General features: G+C 46.9%; 1 protein-coding gene across 9 annotated transcripts in view; it reads left to right on the top strand.

Annotated features, from left to right (window-relative positions):
* The window catches only part of GREB1 (growth regulating estrogen receptor binding 1), a 162845-nt gene that overhangs the window by 116197 nt on the left and 27373 nt on the right, over positions 1-19275 (top strand). For 8 of the 9 annotated variants that reach the window (XM_054548394.2, XM_054548389.1, XM_054548390.2 and 5 more), the window contains 7 exons: positions 950-1147; positions 1849-2029; positions 3960-4155; positions 5555-5691; positions 13735-14074; positions 15524-15639; positions 18098-18297. In XM_054548394.2, coding sequence (XP_054404369.1) covers positions 950-1147; positions 1849-2029; positions 3960-4155; positions 5555-5691; positions 13735-14074; positions 15524-15639; positions 18098-18297 — 1368 coding nt within the window. The remainder of the gene's footprint in view (positions 1-949; positions 1148-1848; positions 2030-3959; positions 4156-5554; positions 5692-13734; positions 14075-15523; positions 15640-18097; positions 18298-19275) is intronic. The other variant, XM_054548388.2, reaches the window with a different exon arrangement.

Genomic DNA, 19275 nt, shown 5'->3' with positions numbered 1-19275 from the left:
GAGGGGGCAGGGTCACTGGTGTGTACAGTGAGAGGCGGCGGAGTCACCGGTGTGTACAGTGAGGGGGGTGGGGGCACAGATATGCTCAGTGACATGGGGCAGTGGGCATAGCTGTGTGCAGTGAGAGGTGCCAGTGGGCACAGGTGTGCACTGTGAGAGAGGGCAGTGGGCACAGGTGTGCACTGTGAGAGAGGGCAGTGGGCACAGGTGTGCACCGTGAGAGAGGGCAGTGGGCACAGGTGTGCTAAGTGGGTGCTGAGGGGACAGAGGGCTCATGTGTGCTCGGTGGGCGATGAGAGGGCACTGGTGTGGGCCTGGGTCTGGCCCGGGAGGCAGCATCCAAGGACTCAGATTGGAGGTAGTAATGTTGGAAGCACATCCATGAGACAGGACATCTTTTAGTGTCACAGTAGACCTGATACCTAATTTAAAATTCAGTCTTTAATGATGACAATCTCATTTAATCTTGAATTGCACATCCATCACTGTCTCTGAGGTAGTAGATTTTTCTGTGCCATTTTCCTGCCTCTGAGTCTGTTGCTGATGCTTTTTATTCATATGGAGTTCCTAAATGACTGTCGTGTTAGTTTTCTTCTCTGGAGAGCTTGCAGTCCTCTTTCAAAGTCCAGTCTCAGTGTCACCTCCCCTGGGATAGGCTCCTTGTCCCCTCTAAGCAGAAGAGACCACTGCCTCCGCTGTGCTCCTCAAGTGCTTGGTTCTTGTTTTTATTATTAAGTGAAGGATGGTGCATAAAATGATCGCTACCCCCACACCCGCCACTGCTTAGCTGAGAGCAGGGACTTGACAAAAGTGAATTATTCCCCTTTCCCTCATCGCTTTGTGCATGGGGCAGTCTCCCCTGGACGGGTCTCACTGATTCTCTGGCCAAGGGCCTGGCAGTAGCCTTGTGCCCTGGAGCTCACCTGGCATCCTGGGGCTCTGGTTCCAGGTTACCATCTGGAGCCACACAGCATCCGGCCCTTCCAGCTGGCAGTAGCACAGAAGCTCCTCTCCCATGTGTGTTCCATTGCGGATTCCAGCACCCAAAATCTGGACCTGGGATCCTTTGAGAAGGTGGACTTTCTCATTTGCATTCCACCCTCAGAAGTGACCTACCAGCAGACTCTGTTCCACGTGTGGCATTCAGGTATGGGGCATTTTGGGGAGAAGTCATGCGTGGAGAAGCTTTGATCTGCCGAAATCCATGTGTGGGTGTTGACACTGTTCTTTGCTATAGAGTGAATAGGGCAAGTATTGCTGCTCTTGTTTTATAGATTGTGAAACCGATGTTCAGAGACAGTGACTTGCCCAAGATTTTAGGATCTGTTGAAGGTAGAACCAAAACTTGAACTTTCACCATGTCCCACTCAGGCTAGTGACCTAACCATGTGTTGCTATCTAGCGTCACTGATATCCTTGTACTTTCAAGGATATCATATTTAACCACAGAGTACACAGATGTCCAGTGTCTTCACTGAAAGGACTCACTCTTTAGTGGCGTAATGTGTAGCCCTGTGGCATTCAGACTGAGAGAGGGATTTTGCTGCTGTCAGGACCTTTTGGTTCCCTCTGTCTTACCACGCTTGGGATCAGCTGCTTCATGAAGCTGGTGCCCCTCAGGAGGGCTGCTGTACACACAGCCAAGGCTTGCCTGTGCCCCAGCTCCTGTGCAGGACAGTTACGCAGCTGTAACCTGTGTGGGAGTTTTTTCCCTTCCTTTCCCTACTCTCGCATCTCTGAGTCTAGCTCAGGACCTGCTGTATAGGAGTTGCTCATCAGGTATCTGTTGAGTGAATGAAACCCAGTGAGCATGTTTGGAGTTACTGACGTATTTTCTTTGTGTTGCAGGGGTTTTGCTGGAGCTTGGTCTGGAGAAAGAGCACATGACGAAGCAGAGGGTGGAACAGTATGTTCTGAAGCTAGACGCGGAGGCACAGACAAAATTTAAGGCTTTTCTGCAAAACTCCTTCCAGAACCCGCATACACTTTTTGTCCTAATCCACGACCATGCGCACTGGGATCTTGTGAGGTTAGATTGACTTGATATATGACAGGTTGACATTTTCCTTCCTTGAAACCATGTATGTGGATGTTCCTGGGGGCTGAGGGTACAAATCCTGAAAAGATGGATGATGTTTGGGCTTGGTGTTTGTAAGCAGATGCCATGGATGTTTCCCACAATCTTGAGCTGGAAGTTATCTCAGGGATTATCTAGTGCAACCTCTGAAATTTACCATGGTGGAATCTAAGGGCTGGAGAAGGGAAGCGTGTCTCCCAGAGTCACAGGGTGGGGTGGAGTGGGAGGGTGTTAGTGGCAGAGCCAAGACCTCGAATCACAGCCTGATGCCTGATGTGTTTCTTTCATAGTCCACTCAGCAACAAGGAGCCATGCTGGTGTGGGGTGTGGAGGGTCCTAGCAGGAGTAGCTCAGCCTAGCCCTTCCCTGAAAGAGGCTCCACGGGGGCCCCCGGTACCATGGGTCACCACTGATGCCTGCCCTTCTTTTTTTTTTTTTTTTTTTTTTTTTTGAGACGGAGTCTCACTCTGTCGCCCAGGCTGGAGTGCAGTGGTGCGATCTTGGCTCACTGCAGGCTCAGCCTCCTGGGTTCACTCCATTCTCCCACCTCAGCCTCCCGAATAGCTGGGACTACAGGCACCCATCACCACGCCTGGCTAATTTAGTTTTTTTTTTTTTTTTTTTTTGAGATGGAGTCTCACTCTTGCCCAGGCTTGGAGTGCAGTGGCACGATCTCCGCTCACTGCAAACTCTGCCTCCCGGGTTCACACCATTCCCCTGCCTCAGCCTCCTGAGTAGCTGGGACTACAGGTGCCCGCCACCACACCTGGCTAATTTTTTCTATTTTTAGTAGAGACAGGGTTTCACCGTGTTAGCCAGGATGGTCTCAATCTCCTGACCTCGTGATCCACCTGCCTTGGCCTCCCAAAGTGCTGGGATTACAGGCGTGAGCCACCAGGCCCAGCTGATGCCTGCCCTTCTTGAGGGGCGATTTTACTCACTCAGTTAAAATGAACATAAACCCAGATGAATTTCAGATGGGCCAAGCCAAGCGCCTGGCAGGATTTCTGGTGGTTTACCGGATTGGTCATCTCCGTGAGACTGGCCTAGGGGTTGTACCTTCAGACATTTCCACTGATGTAGATGAGGAAGGAGGGGGCTCCTGGGCCAGGTCGTGGAGAAAGTCTTTGATTGTCACAGATCCACAGATAGCTAGTTAGGTTGGTCAGGACATGAAGGACCTTGTAAGGGTTTACAATCCAGAATCCATGTGTGGGCTTGAGGGAAACTGGAACATTCCGAAATTATAGAAAGAGCTGTATTGTGAATATTCATTTTGGGAATAGGTTTCTTGGAGTGGCCTCCTGCCGTCCAAAGGGTTAAGCACTGATTTTTTTTTTTAAATCTCCTAGACTGACAGGAGAGAATGCAAAGGCCTTTGTCCCACAGAGAAGTGCAGAGCTGGGCCTGTCTCCTAGACCCCTTGTCCAAAATGCTTCCCAATCCTTTCCTGCTGCCTTTTAAACTGACTATAGAATTTACTCTTTTACATCTTTTCTGGATCATTTCACAGTCAGAAGGACTGTGTAAGGCGATAAGTACACAATCAGATGGGGCCAAAGAGGAACAAATGATTCATGGAACATTCCCAGGGACACATCACTGTCCAACTGGGGTAGAAGGAGTGTGTGCCTTGTAAGAAATCCTCTCTGACTACCGTCCTACCCCAGACACATTTTTCCAAAGTAACGAGTCTCAAGAGAGTCCCTGACAGCTACCTGAAGTCCAGCCTTTTTTTTCTCTATTGCTAGTCGTGGGCAGAGCCATAATCTTCAGTTGTTGGTAAAGTTGGGGGTTAGTTATAAATTTATTCAAGTGCTTCACCTTGCAAAATTAGAAAACAATATAGTAATTCCACTGATTGTCTCTTTTCCTCCCTCAGTAGCGCTGTTCATAACCTCTATTCTCAAAGTGACCCGTCGGTGGGATTGGTGGACCGATTGCTCAACTGCAGGGAGGTGAAGGAGGCCCCCAACATTGTGACACTTCACGTGACCTCCTTCCCGTATGCACTGCAGACACAGCACACCCTCATCAGCCCCTACAACGAGATCCACTGGCCTGCCTCCTGCAGTAATGTGAGTGCCACGTGGCTGCTGGGCCCTTGTGTAGCAATGACACTTGGGTTTGCAGAAATTACATTTAGTAAAAGCCTTGACCACTGTGGTTGAGGATAATGGGTTCCAGCTCCTTGGATCTTTGGTTCAACTCAGAGTTAGGTGTAAACCCTTCTTGGTCTTTTTGGTAACCTTCCTGCAGTACGCCAGTTGGCTTCCTCATCTCGGAAGATGTAATGCAGTTTGTGGGACATTTTCTCTGGTGACTGCAGCTTTCTGAGCAGCATTCGGAATGTTTGTTCTATGGCACTGAATGGAGATATTGAAAGTAGAGCCCTTAGGCGCTGGGGGCTTTGGGCTCCATACAGAGCAATGCTCAATGTCTCCAGAAGCCCTAGGAAGGTTCCTGTTTTCCCTATCCCTGCATCCTTAAGTAGTGAGATTCAGATTCTCCTTCCTCAAACTAAACACATATCCTCAAAACTTGGTGAGTTTTTAGCTTATCCCCTGACATTTTCTCATCAAAATAGAAGACTAAAACAATCCTGGTAATTTGAGAATTCTGGGTGGTTTGTAGTTAGTTACACAAGAATAAGTAAACGTAAGAGATGAGACTTTTTTGGAGTGTCTCACAATCCTCTGAGAAACTTTAAAAAATACCTGGCTTCCGTCCTGTGAGCTGAGAATCCATGGTGGGGATAGCCATTGTTCGTAAGGCACTTCCCATGAGCCAGGAAGGCCCTGCCCAAAGTGCTTCCTGCTGTGAGCTCATGCAAGAGGCAGGTGCTAGGATGTGTTCTCATCTACTAATGGGGAACATGAGACACAGAGAGTTGGGCCACTTGCCTCAGGCCAGGCAGCTAGAAAGTCGTGGAGCTGGGATATGACCCAGGCCACTGGCTCCATGGCTCGGCCCTTAACCACTGTGCTGTTTAGGGGTAGAGTTTTCGTGCCTTAATATTTTCAACAAACTCCCCCAACTTTGGAATTTTATGTCTGTGTGAGTAAAAATGGCTAGATAAATGTTTTCTTCGTCTATTGATTTTTAGTAGCAAGTGAATGCAATATAATTGATTTGCCTATTCCTAAAACCAGCTTAAGATTGTAGAAAGAAGCAAATTTAACAAAGAAATGTATATGTTAAAATAAGATAAGGCTGATTTTCTTCTTGGTAAAGACATTGGACCAAATGAATGGAAAACTCCTGAGCAATGGGGACACACCATTTTTAAAGTATGGGAGGTACTTTGCTCTGCTTCTGCAGATGGAAGAAGTTTATAAAATGCCATCCAAGCCACTGCACAGTAGGCACGATTTAGATGAAGTTGCCAACCCAGGTCATCCACAGGCCTGACACGTGAACCTCTGACCGTCCCTGCGAATGCAATGTTGGAGTGACCGACGCTCTTCTTTGTTTTAGGGAGTGGACTTATATCATGAAAATAAGAAGTACTTCGGGCTGTCGGAGTTTATTGAATCCACGCTTTCAGGACACAGCCTCCCCTTGCTCAGATACGACAGCTCCTTTGAGGCCATGGTCACTGCATTGGGAAAAAGGTACTTATTTCTCTTCTAAGTTACTAGAAGTGCTCAGTAGCTTAAAGGGCAAGTTGAGGTGCGTTTAGCCAGCCGGGGAACTCCAGGAAGGGAGGCCTTTCCTTCCTGAGCAACTCAGTTTCTCCACCAAGTGTACCCTGGTTTTTTCCTTCTCCTGTATTTGAATCCCTTCGGGTCAGTGATATCTTTGTCATGCTGTTGCTGTAGAAAATTTGAGAGATGACAATGAGCAGGAATATGCTGGAATGTGGAATTATGTTTTCGAGCCGATGGAGGGTAGGAAAATGGGAGGAAGATAACAAAGCTTTAAAAGAAACTGGAGTGATGATCACCGTCAGCTTTGTTTTTATTTCCGATGCATATCAAGTATTGAATGTTTATTTTGTGCCGTTCACTCTTCCACGGACTGTACTTTCATTATCTGATTTGATCCTCCCTGCCTCTCTCAGGCACCTGCTGCCGTTATCCATACTTTGCAAATGAAGAGGCTGAGGCTTGGAGAGGCCCCATAGCTTTCTCAGGCTACATGTCTAGCAAGTGACAGAACTGGGTAAGAACCCAGAGTCAATCTGACTGCACAGACAGCCCTTTTAACCCTGTCGCAACAGACCTCATTTTATAGATGAAACTGAGGCTCAGACACGCTAAGTGATTGCCAGGGACCACATGGTTTATTCGTGGTAAAGCCAAGCCAAGTTTTATAGACGATCTAATGCGAAACAAAATGCCACTGAACAAAATACCACTGATTGTCAGCATGAGCTGGTCTCTACCCACTTTTCTTATTGAACCTCATTCTTCTCATTTGCAGACCAAGGGATGAAGTTAGACATATCCTTCTCAAGCTATGTTCCAAGGTATACTGCTTTGGCTGGATACTAATAGCTGTTAAGCGTAAAGGGGTTCCATGGCCAAACGTGTCTGAGAAACATTTAAGGAAAGGACTTCTTTTCCATGAGAGTTCTTGGAGCCTTCAGCACATCCATGCATGCTGTAATTCTCCAGAAGGCTAGAGATGTGTCCAGTAGCTCGTGGGACTAGAATTTCCCAGAACACTCTTGGAGAAACTAAATCTCTTAGATACTGCTCGGTTCTGTGATACTCATAGAAATTAATCAGGTCAGTTCTCCAGCGCATGGATCGACAGATGAGCTCTCATCAACTGGCTGCATGAAGTTGCAGCCCTCCAAGATTTCACAGTGAGGCAAGAAAACCGGCCTTTGCCCTTCCTCTGCTTCTCCTCAGACAGTGAGCACATATGATGTGTTTAGTATGTTGTAGACACTGGGCTCAGCGCTCTATATTTATTACCTAAAATAATCCTTACAGTGACACAGTGAGATGGGAAATACTGTTGTCCGCCTTTTTCAGATGAAGAAACTGAGACTTAGAGAAGTTAGGCTACTTGTCCAGAGTCTCATGGGGGGTTTATAGTGAAACTGGACCCCAACCCTGCTCGCTTGGCTCCAAAACCACGTAGCCACCAAGCCATACTGACCAAAGTCTCACAGCTAGTAAAGGGTGGGCTGTGACCACCATGCCAATACATCTCGGTTTACCCCCTATTAGTTTTAACCTTGGCAAATCATCTAACCTGTCTAAACTTCTGTACCCTGACCTGTAGAAATCCACCTTCCTACTGGCTCCTTAGAGTTTCATGAGCTAATGTACGTATGCACATTCAGTAACAGTTGCATGCTGAGAGCTCAGGCTCCAAAATCATCTTTCCTGAGTTTGAATCCTGAATCTGCCATTAACTAGCTGTGAGACTTTGAGGAAGTTTCTCCATTTTCTTTGGGGATGATAACACCTACATCATAGAGATACTATAAGGATTAAATGGATTCATACACGTAAAGCATTGGAAACAGGGCCTGGCACACAATACATGCTCCTGTCGGCTGCTAGCACCACCACCTCCACCACTATTCACCATCGTCATCCTCTCTCCTCTCTCCCCCTCTGCTAAACTAGAAGTGTTGCAGAGATGAAATCTTATGTCTCACTGGGTGAAAAGAGAATTTCAAATCCTGGATTGTTGAAATATGGAGAATCATAGGAACTTCTAGGAATTATTTGGCCCAACCACCTCATTTTATAATTGTGGGAACTGAAGCCCGGAGTGGGATAGTGATTTGCCCGAGTTCATGCAGCCTGTTGGTGGCAACATGGACTGCAGACAGGTTTGACATCTTTCCACCATACTGCACTGCCTTTACTAGGAATCATTTGTCTGGAGAACTCTCTTGAAACTGGTAATTTGAACAGAAGGAGATAAAGGTTAGAACATGGGGTTACTGCCTCTGGCCACCATAAGTGTGGCCAGACTGTTAGTCCTCCATGTGTCATAAACGCCAGCATACGGCTGGGAAAACTGCTTGTAGGACTGTCAGTTGGACACAAACCTACTGTGACTTAAAAACAGAAGATCTAGACCTTTGACAACTCCTATTTTTATTCTAATGTATTGTCTATGGAACTTTTTTCCTTTAGTACCTACCACAGAGGCTTAAGGGTGGGCATAGTTCTCTTCTGAGCCACAGCTAGGGTACATTTCTGTGCCCGACCTGGAGGTGCTGTCTGGAGCTGGGCACCAGAGCCTGCTTCCAATGCTTATCTTTTTTTTTTTTTTTTTTTTTTTTTTTTTATACAGCAGCTTTAATGGGGAATAACTAACAGCCAGTAGACTATGTATCTTTTTTTTCTTTTCTTTTCTTTTCTTTTTTTTTTGAGACAGAGTCTCACTCTGTCGCCCAGGCTGGAGTGCAATGGTGTGATCTCAGCTCACTGCAACCTCTGCCTCCCAGGTTCAAGCAATTCTCCTGCCTCAGCCTCCCAAGTAGCTGGAATTACAGGTGCCCGCCACCACGCCCAGCTAATTTTTGTATTTTTATTAGAGACGGGGTTTCACCATGTTGGTCAGGCTGGTCTTGAACTCCTGACTTTGTGATCTGCCCACGTTAGCCTCCCAAAGTGCTGAGATTACAGGTGTGAGCCACCGCGCCCGGCCGTACATATTTAAAGTATTCAATTTACATTTTGATCCACGTATAGACTGGTAAAATGGTCACCACAAGGTGATGAAAAATTTTCTCCTGCCCCTTTGTAATTCCTTCCTCCTGTCCTTTTCCCACTGTAGAAATGTAGTTTGCATTTTCTAGAGTTTTATATAAATGGAATTGTACAATAGGTACTCTGTTTTTGGCCTGGCGTCTTTCACTCTGTATAATTATATTGAAATTCATCCATGTTGTTTTATGTATCAATAGTTTGTTCCTTTTTACTGCTGGTATTCTAGAATAGAATACTATCATATGGCCATACTAGTTTGTTTGTTTACTGGTTAAGAGGCATTTAGGTTGTTTTTCAGTTTTGGCTATTACAGATAAAGGTGCTATGAACATTCATGTACAAAGCTTTGTATAGACATATACTTTCACTTTTCACGGGTAAACACCTACTTGTGAAATGGCTGGGTTATTTGATAGGTGTATGTTTAACTTTTTCACAGGCTGCCAAATTGTTTTCCAAAGTGTAGCTGTCCCTTGGTATACACGGGGGGTTAATTCCAGAACTGTCCCTGCCATACCAAAATCCATGCATACTCAAGTCCCATGGTCAGCCCTCTGGAACCCACATGTAAGCAAAAGTCAGCTTTCCATGTACATGGGTTTCACATCTAGAAAATACTGTATTTTTGATTTGCATTTGGTTAAAAATCCACATGCAAGTGGACCCTTGAAGTTCAAACCCGTGTTGTTCGAAGGTCAGCTGACGTTCATTTTACATTCCCATCAGAATTTCAGTTGCTCCCCATCTTTGTCAGCACTTGGTATGGTCAGTATTTTAAATTTTATTCATTCTAATAGGTATGAAGTGGTAGCTCGTAATTTTAATTTTAATTTCTCCAGTGCCTAACGATGTTGAACATCTTTTCCTATGTTTATCTGCCATTTGTATATCATCTTTGGTGAAGTGCCTGTTGATAAGTTGACTATTATTTTCAAATGACCCAAAGAATATTATTTATAGCTCTATAATCTCTTTTGATATTAATATAGTTATTCTAGTTTTCTTTTGACTAGTGTTACTATAGATTATAATTTTTTATCCCTTTACTTTGAGCATGTTTCTCTTTTTGTGTTTAAACTTGGTTTCTTTAGGCAGCTTATAGTTGAGTCTTGCTTTTTAATCAAATGTGACAATCTCTGCCTTTTAATTGATTGCTATTTGATTTTAGTTTCATTATTATTATTATTATTTGAGACAGAGTCTCACTCTGTCACCAGGCTGGAGTGCAGTGGCACGATCTTGGCTCACTGCAACCTCCGCCTCCTGGGTTCAAGTGATTCTCCTGCCTCAGCCTCCTGAGTAGATGGGATTACAGGCATGCACCACCACGCCCTGCTAATTTTTGTATTTTTAGTAGAGACAGGGTTCACCATGTTGGCCAGGATGGTCTCGATCATGTTGGCCAGGATGGTCTCGATCTCCTGACCTCATGATCTGCCCACCTCGGCCTCCCAAAGTGCTGGAATTACAGGCGTGAGCCACCATGCCTGGCCTATTATTATTATTTTTGAGAGAAAGAATCTTTTAGGGCTGTTGCCCAGGCTGAAGTGCAGTGGCATGATCATAGCTCATTGTAACCTCAAACTCCTGGGCTTAAGCCATCCCCCCATCTCAGCCTCCCAAACAGCTGGGACTACAGGTACATGCCACCATGCCTGGCCAATTAAAAAAAAATTTTCTTGCTATATTGCCAAGGTCTTGAACTCCTTGCCTCAAGTGATTCTCCCACCTTGGCCTCCCAAAGTGCTGGAACATTTTAGTTTCTATTGCTGTGTTTTCAAGTTTATCAATCTTATTTTCTACGTTATCTAATCTGCTGCCAATTTCATCCAGTATATGTATGTGTGTGTCTGTATATATATATATGAATATATATATGAATATATATAATATATAATATATATTATATATTATATATAAAATATATAATATATAATATATATATAATATATAAAATATAAAATATATATAATATATAATATATAAAATATATATTTCAGGTGTCACGTGCATTGATGTGCATACACATTGATGATACATAGTTATTGTGTTTATTAATCAGGACTCTTTGTTGCAAGTAACAGAAACTCAACTTGAACTCTTTTCAGAAAAAGAGAGGGATGTATTGACTCGTAAAATAATAGGAAAGGTTGAACAAATAAACCATAGAACAGCAGAGATACGTAACAACTTAAGTATTCAAACACCACCAAGACTGTGTTGTTTTGTCTTTGGTATCTGTATGATGGTTTTATTGTATCTCACTGCACAATGCCTTCCTCCATGTACTGAAAAACATTACCACTGCTTGATGCTGAGCCTCACGGTCTCTAGATTCCAGAGGGGGACTTATTCTTTCTTATTGTTTGAAAAATCCCAAGAGAAGACTGGCTCAGCCTGAGTTGGGTTTCCATACCTGAACCAGTCTATTGTGGCTGGCAGGGCAAGGTCACGTACAAAGATCATAGCTCCCATGAGAATTCAGGGTCTAGTTTACTTTCTATCTACAACATTGAAGATTTCATCTCTAGAATTTAATTTGTGATTTTTGTATCTTCACTCAACAAGTTCAGTCTTTCCTCTAGATTTTTAACCACACAGAATATAGTTACAATAATTGTTTTAATTTTGCTGTCTGCAAATTCTGTCATCTGTGTCATTCCTAGGTCAGTTTCTACTGATCAGTTGGTTCCCCCCCTTTATTATGGATCATATTTGCCTGCTTATTTACATGTCTGGTAATTTTTGAGAGAATGCCAGACGTTGTCAATTTTACCTTGTTGGGTGCTAGATATATTTGTATGTCTATAAATATTGAGCTTTTTTATGATATGACTAAGTTACTTGCACACAGTTTAATCCTTCCAGGTATTGGTTTTAAACTTTGTTAGGCAGGACCAGAGCAGTATTTAACGTAGAGCTAACTTTGCCCATTACTGAGACAAAATCCTTTGAGTAAGTACTCTACAATGTTTCGTGACTCCGAGGTGTTCCATATTGGCTGTGGAAACAGGAACTATTCCCAGCCCTACATGAACTTCAGACATTGTTCCCTTTAATTCGTTTGTAACCAAAGGATTCCTGTTTTGGCCTTGGGTCATTTCCTTACATATGTGCACTGCTCATGTCAACTGAAGACTTTAGGGAGACCCTCTGCAGATCTCTCCTCTTTGGTACTTTGTCCTGTGATCTCTAGCTGCCTTGGCTTTCCTGGAATCTGATACCTCTCCTCAACTCAGGGAGACCTCTGAGCTTTGACTGGCTTCCCTCTTCCTGAGTACATCCCAGAAACTGCAGGCAGAAGCGAGGGGACTCACCAAATTTGTCTCACATCGTTAGGATCACTGTCTTTCACTGCCTGATGTCCCATGTATTGTTTCATTTACATGTTCAGTTTTTCAGCTGTTTCAGATAGGAGGATAAACCTGATCCCGTTGCTCCATCTTGTCAGAAGCAGAAGTCTCTGTCCTTTGAGCAGAGCCCATTTTCCCTACTGCGCTTTCTTTCTTTCTTCCTGGGCATTTTTATTTATTTATTTATTTATTTATTTATTTATTTAGAGATGGAGTCTCGCTCTGTGGCCCAGGCTGGAGTGCAGTGGTGATCATGATCTTGGCTTCTGCAACCTCCACCTCCCGAGCTCAAGCGATTCTCCTGCCTCAGCCTCCCAAGTAGCTGAGATTACAGGCATGTGCCACCATGCCCAACCAACTTTTGTATTTTTAGTAGAGGCAGGGTTTCTTCATGTTGGCCAGGGTGGCCTCAAACTCCTGACCTCAGGCAATCCGTTTCCTGGACATTATTTGACCGGTGCACCAGGGGTAGGTAGAACAGTCTCTGGGCTGCTGAGTCCCCTTCATGCCAGAGTCTGTGGACCAGTTTTACCTTCCTGAGACAGCCCTGGTAATGGCAAGCTTGCCAGGCCAGCTTCCAGCTTATGTGACCTGCGTAGTGGATGAAGTGCTGAAGAAAGCATGAAGAAAAGGAGGAGGATGGTCAGCAAGAAGGAGCAGGGATGTCATCGCAATGTCAGAAATGCTATCAAGTGCTGTAGGGAGGCGAGCTGGCTGCCCTGATAGAACTCACAGAGTGGCATGGCCATGGTATGGTACTCATTTTTGTAGGTCGAGAAACTACCTTACCTTTGCTACAAAAAGCCAGAGTCAGGGGGACCCATTCCAGCTCAATCAACCCAGAAGAACATTGTACATAAACTGGATACCAATTCATTTATTCCTGTTGAGAAACACCATCATCTACAGGGACCTGGGCTTTTCCATTGGTGCCCTGGGTTCTGCTTGACTAACGTCAGAGCCACTCTAGGAGAGCAGGTGGTTGTGGGAGCAGCCACCACCTGTGTGTGGGGACACATATAGTAACCACAATTTCTGAAGCAAAGACTGGGATTCTTGATTTGGCTGGATATGTTCTGATTTGTAATTCATCTGTCAAATTAAAATACGTTTAGTTATATTTCTAATAATTCACTGTGATCGAAGTGAACACAGAGATGTGCCTTTAGAACTGGGGCCTCCAGTAGCTACATTTCCATATTGATTGCTGGTGGTTCTCCTGTTTCTAGTAGGAACCAGAGGCAACTTAGTCCCCTCCTCAGAGAACTGCACATTGTGATGATAGAGACAAAATAGGCATTTATACCATTTATTCATCTGCTCATTCATTGGACAAATATTTATTGAGCAGCTACTAAGTGCCAAATGCTGAAAAACATAAAATAATAACAACAAACCTATGTTTTCGTTTCCCAGCTGGAAAAAACAAAGGACTGTTTAATTTGGTTTCTAAAGAAGGCTTCTCATTCAGGTTCCCACAACCACCTTTTAGAGGCAACACAACTGTGTATAATGCCGGAGTTGCCTGTGCTAGAGTGACGGATGTCTTGGGTGACTTGGCAGCAGCAGGCCGGCGGGCGCGGCCGTCACAGGCATGGTCTCTCTGTGTTCCTTGCAGGTTCCCCCGCCTGCACAGCGCGGTGATCAGGACCTTTGTTCTCGTGCAGCACTACGCGGCCGCCCTGATGGCCGTGAGCGGCCTCCCACAGATGAAGAACTACACGTCGGTGGAGACGCTGGAGATCACGCAGAACCTCCTCAACTCCCCGAAGCAGTGCCCCTGCGGCCACGGGCTCATGGTCCTGCTGCGGGTGCCCTGTTCGCCCCTGGCGGCCGTGGCCTATGAGCGGCTGGCCCATGTGCGGGCCCGGCTGGCGCTGGAGGAGCACTTTGAGATCATCCTGGGCAGTCCCAGCTCAGGCGTCACCGTGGGGAAGCACTTCGTAAAGCAGCTCAGGGTAGGTGCTGTGCGCAGGGAGGGGCGGAGGGCCTGGGGGCACCTGGGAGAGCTGAGGAGCCCGCCAGAGGCAGGGAGTGTCACAAACCCCACAGCGTGGCCAACGTGGCTTCCCTAGACCCAGCCACCCCCCAGCCTCCTCTCTGTGCTTCCCTACCTTTGCCCTCCGCCCCAGCAGCACCCCCACACCCCTGTAGCATTGCCTTATGACTTTAGACCTCTGGGCAGCAGCCTGCTTTCTTTTTTCCTGGGCATCCATTTCCTCTCTTTTTTGTTTAGCTGATGCTTCTTTATTTTCCCCTTTGAGACAGGGTCTCACTCTGTGGCCCAGGCTGGAGTGCGGTGGCGTGATGACAGCTCACTGCAGCCTTGAGCTCCCGGGCTCCAGGGATCCTCCCACCTCAGGCTCCTGAGTAGCTGGAACCACTGGCGTGTGCCACCACACTCCGCTAATTTTTAAAATTTTCTCTGTGTTGCCCCGGCTGATCTCAAACTCCTGAGTTCAAGTGATCCTCCTGCCTCAGCCTCCCAAAGTACTGGGTTCCAGGTGTGAGCTGCCCTGCTTATTTTCTGCAGCACTTAGCTTGGTGTCTTTCCTCTTTCAGGAAGCCACCCTCCCCCTCTGCCATGCCCAGGGCAGTGCCATGCTCCCTGCCTGTCATCCAGCCCCTCTCCCAGATGGTGGGGGGCAATGGCCATCCCCACAGAACTCAGCCCCCAAAGCCTAGCACAGCGCCTGGCCCATAGTAGGTTCTCACTCAACCTGCAGGTGACAGAAAATGCAAAAGGTTTAGGGAAAGAACAAATGAGTGGAAAACAGGAATGAAAGGGAGGACACTGTCAGGAGAGAGCACAGGCAAGACATAAGGAACAGCTGGCTGGGCATGGTGGCTCACGCCTGTAATCCCAGCACTTTAGGAGGCCAAGGTGGGCGGATCACTTGAGGTCAGGAGTTCGAGATAAGCCTGGCCAACATGGAGAAACCCTGTCTCTAATAAAAATACACAATTAGCCAGATGGGGTGGCATGCGCCTATAGTCCCAGCTACTCAGGAGGCTGAGGCAGGAGAATCACTTGAGCCCTGGTGGTGGAGGTTGCAGTGAGCTGGATTGCGCCACTGCACTCCAGCCTGGGTGACTGAGCGAGACTCTGTCTCAAGAAAAAAGACGTAAGGAGCAGTTGACAACATAGACTTTCTTTCACGGAGCTGGTCAGCTGACAGAGATGTCTTGAACATGCTCTGGCTGGCTAGTCTACATGTTCTAGACGACTGAAAATACGGTGGCCAAGTAGATGGTGTGCTTATTTGCAGTCTAAAGAAATTTCCTTTTGGTCAGAAGATGTAGTTCAAGGAGTTTAAATTGGTGTGGGAGGCCATCAGGGTTCCTCTGAGCTGGGCTGGTTGGGAAGGGAGGCGTCTGTGGCTTTATTTCTTTTTCGTTATCTACAGATGTGGCAGAAAATCGAGGATGTGGAGTGGAGACCCCAGACGTACTTGGAGCTGGAGGGTCTGCCTTGCATCCTGATCTTCAGTGGGATGGACCCGCACGGGGAGTCCTTGCCGAGGTGGGTGGAGGGGTTATGCCCCTGGTGGTCTCTGAGGAGCTGGCTGCCTGGGCCCCCTCAGGAAGCATGTCAGGGGGGCTGCCATGCCCTGATGGTAGGCAGCACCACTCGCATTCACAGGCACCGTGGTTGGGGCCTTCATCGTGGCTTTCCCAGCAGGGGCCTGAGTGCATCTGAGGCCTGTGCCCCTTTTCCTGATTCTCAGAAAGGCACTGTTTGGGGTCGTGGTGACGGCTGTTGCCAGGCTCTGCAGGTGGAGGCTCTGCAGGTGGAGTCAGGATTTCATGCCTCCTGAGTTCAGTTTCTCCCCATGGGGTGCTCTGTGTGCGCTGGGGATGGCAGTTCTGCTTGGGATAGTACGGCATCCTCTCCAGGACTTGCAGCCACAGTTCCTGCTGTTACCTAGGCTGCCGCAATGCCTGGGCCCTCCTGACTTAGGAGGCGTTCTGGGAGTGGGGGCAACTGATGCTGCTCGGGAAGAGCTGGTTCTTCCGGCACAGAGTGGACTGTCTCAAAAGGGGTGTCCCTCTGAAGCCATCGCAGCCTGGAAAGTCTCAGCCACACATCCACTCGATGTCCCCTGGTGTGGGGGGTCTCTAGGCCACCACACAGACATGCAGACACTGGAGACTTAGGTCACGGGGCCTCCTGTAAGGCAGTTTCTTGGATTGGTAGTGACAGATTGGGTTTTAGAGACTTCATACCCGTGGAGAAGAGCAGACGGCCAGCAAAAGATAGCAAAAGCCGACATCAGTGGAGTTCCTGTTATGTTCTGGGAACTGTCCTAGATTCTTCTTTTATGTTTTATTTCATTTTACTCTCACCTTAATCCTGGGGGAAAGGTGCTATTTCAGTAGGCCCATTTTATGGATGAAGGAACCGGCTTACTGAGATTAAGCCAGTCTGGCCAGCAGTGGGCCTGGCTCCTTCCCCTAGGACCACCCCACACTTCAGCAAACGGCCCTATGCATGCTGCATAACCATGGGCTAGGGATAGGGGGCTCCAGAACATTTGACCTTGGTTGTTGCTATTTCACATGGGTTAATTCTTTTCTTCTTCAACTTCTTAAGGACTGAGACAATATCTTAATCTATTTTAAATTTTAGCAAGCATTTGCTGAGTACCAGGTACCTTCTGGTACCTTCTTTGTACCAGGCATCATGATAGACTTTTCATATGAAACTTATTCCTTGCTGCAGTAGTATTACCATCCTGTTTTATGGTTGAGTCAATGAACGATCATTTGCCTGAGGTCACATGTGCAGTAAGTTTCAGAGCCCTGTTGAAACCCTCACGTACCCCTCTCTAAGCCCTTTGCCTTGGCTGTGTTTCTGCTGTGCAAGTCTGAGCATGGGGTTGGCCTTTCCTCTGCTGCTCACAGATAGCATTGCTTGTTGGTGTCCGACTAGATTGCCATCATATTTCTAGCATCTAGTACCCTGGCCTGTGTTCACTTGGATTGAATAATTAAATGCCCACTGATTACATTTAATCTTTATCACAGAGGACTTAGGGTTTTTTTTGTTTTTTTGAGACAGAGTCTCACTCTGTTGCCCAGGCTGGAGTGCAGTGGTGGGATCTCAACTCACTGCAGACTCCGCCAACTGGGTTCAAGTGATCCTCCTGCCTCAGCCTCCCGAGGAGCTGGGATTATAGGCACCTGCCTCCACACCTGGCTAACTTTTGTATTTTTAGTAGAGATGGGGTTTTGCCATGTTGGTTAGGCTGGTCTCGAACTCCTGACCTCAAGTGATTGTCCCGCCTTCGCCTCCCAAAGTGCTGGGATTACAGGCGTGAGCCACCACGCCCAGCCAGATGGTTATTAATATTCATTCCCATCTTTCAGATGAAAAAATCAGAGCCTCAGAGAAGTTGTGCAGCTTGTCACGGCTTCTGTCGCTAGGAAGTAGCAGAGCTCAGATTCAAGCCCTTTTTTTTTTTTTTTTTTTGAGACGGAGTCTGGCTCTGTCACCCAGGCTTGAGTGCAGTGACACAATCTCGGCTCACGGCAAGCTCTGCCTCCCGGGTTCACTCCATTCTCCTGCCTCAGCCTCCTGAGTAGCTGGGACTACAGGCGCCCACCACCACGCCCGGCTAATTTTTTGTATTTTTGGTAGAGACGGGGTTTCACCGTGTTAGCCAGAATGGTCTTGATCTCCTGACCTTGTGATCCGCCCGCCTCGGCCTCCCAAAGTGCTGCAAGCCCCTTTTTTATCTGACCCAAAAGTTAGTGTGGCACAGGGCTAAATGCATAGTAGGTGTCCCAAAGATTTACTATTATACTGAATTTGTTGCTGCAAGCTCCCAGTAGCACTGTTGGCTGTTCCACTTGTACAAGTCCTAGGGTCCTCACCAGGAAGGTGGGGTATGGTCCTGATCAGTGCTGCCTGCAGCAGTGGGAATAGCACCCCACTTGTGGAAGGCACTAAACAGACACCTTCTTCTGTGCCTTGCTAGGTCTTTGAGGTACTGTGACCTGCGATTGATAAACTCTTCCTGCTTGGTGAGAACAGCCTTGGAGCAGGAGCTGGGCCTGGCTGCCTACTTTGTGAGCAACGAGGTTCCCTTGGAGAAGGGGGCTAGGAACGAGGCCTTGGAGAGTGATGCAGAGAAGCTGAGCAGCACAGACAACGAGGATGAGGAGCTGGGGACAGAAGGTGAGGGGTGGCTGCCCTCAGCCTAGGTGTCCCTGTCTGCACGTCTTTCTTGGCTTCTGAGCTTTGAGGCTGCCTGTGCTTATGGAGACAGCTGTCTCCAGTTCAGCAGGGTCCTGGGACCTGTCTGCTGGACAGCAGCTCTGGATGGGAGGTCTCCAGTGTTGAATGAAATGGCAAAGCTCTCATTGAGTTCAGATTTTGCTTGTTTTCTCCCCGTCTCTTGGTGGTGTGAGAAAATGGAAATCCCTATAGGTTCTTCCTAGTTCTAGAATTCTTAAAGAATAGGAAGAAAAATTAAGATTTCTTAGAGTTCAAGTTCAAAATTTCTTAGATTTCCTTGTTCCACTCACTGGTGGAATTCCGACCTAGTGTGATTTGCTTGCTTATTTCCTCTGTGAGTCAACCCAACAGCGTGCTGTCCATTTTTAAGATTTATGAAAACAGGCTCATTTGCAGACTCTTCAAATCTGATGCCATCTTTTTAATAGGACACATAAACGATAACATCGCAAGGCATTGACTATAGTCAACAATGTGATGAGAAAGACGTAGACAATCATACAAAAACTAGAAAGCATTTGTGGAGTGTGTGGAGTGGAAGGACATGGGTGTGGGCACCAGCCTGGGTCTGTGGTCTGCCTCGTCTGTCTTGACTGTGGGACCTCTCCTAGCCTCAGCTTGCTTGTCTGTAAAATGTAGATGGAAAGGCCTGCCCTCTTGTAGCCATCTTTTCGAAGCACAGCAGAGACTCTGATTTAATTCTTTCACTTGTGGGTATCTGCTGCATATCTCCATGCTCCCTGGCGTCTCAGGACCCCCTTCTTTAGTTTTACCATCTGCTCTTCTCTACCCACAGCCCCCACTGCACTGGGCACTGGCCCGCATTAAACTTGCAGTGGCCGGGCTGTGCTCTGCCCTCCTAGCCTCTGCACTGCACGGCTGCCCTTCCTGCTGCTTGGAGTTTTCATTTCTCTGCTT

This window comes from Pongo abelii, chromosome 12, assembly GCF_028885655.2.
Source record: "Pongo abelii isolate AG06213 chromosome 12, NHGRI_mPonAbe1-v2.0_pri, whole genome shotgun sequence".
Lineage (NCBI taxonomy): Eukaryota > Metazoa > Chordata > Mammalia > Primates > Hominidae > Pongo > Pongo abelii.
Note: the sequence above shows the minus strand (reverse complement) of the source record. Positions and strands in the feature narration are given on the sequence as shown.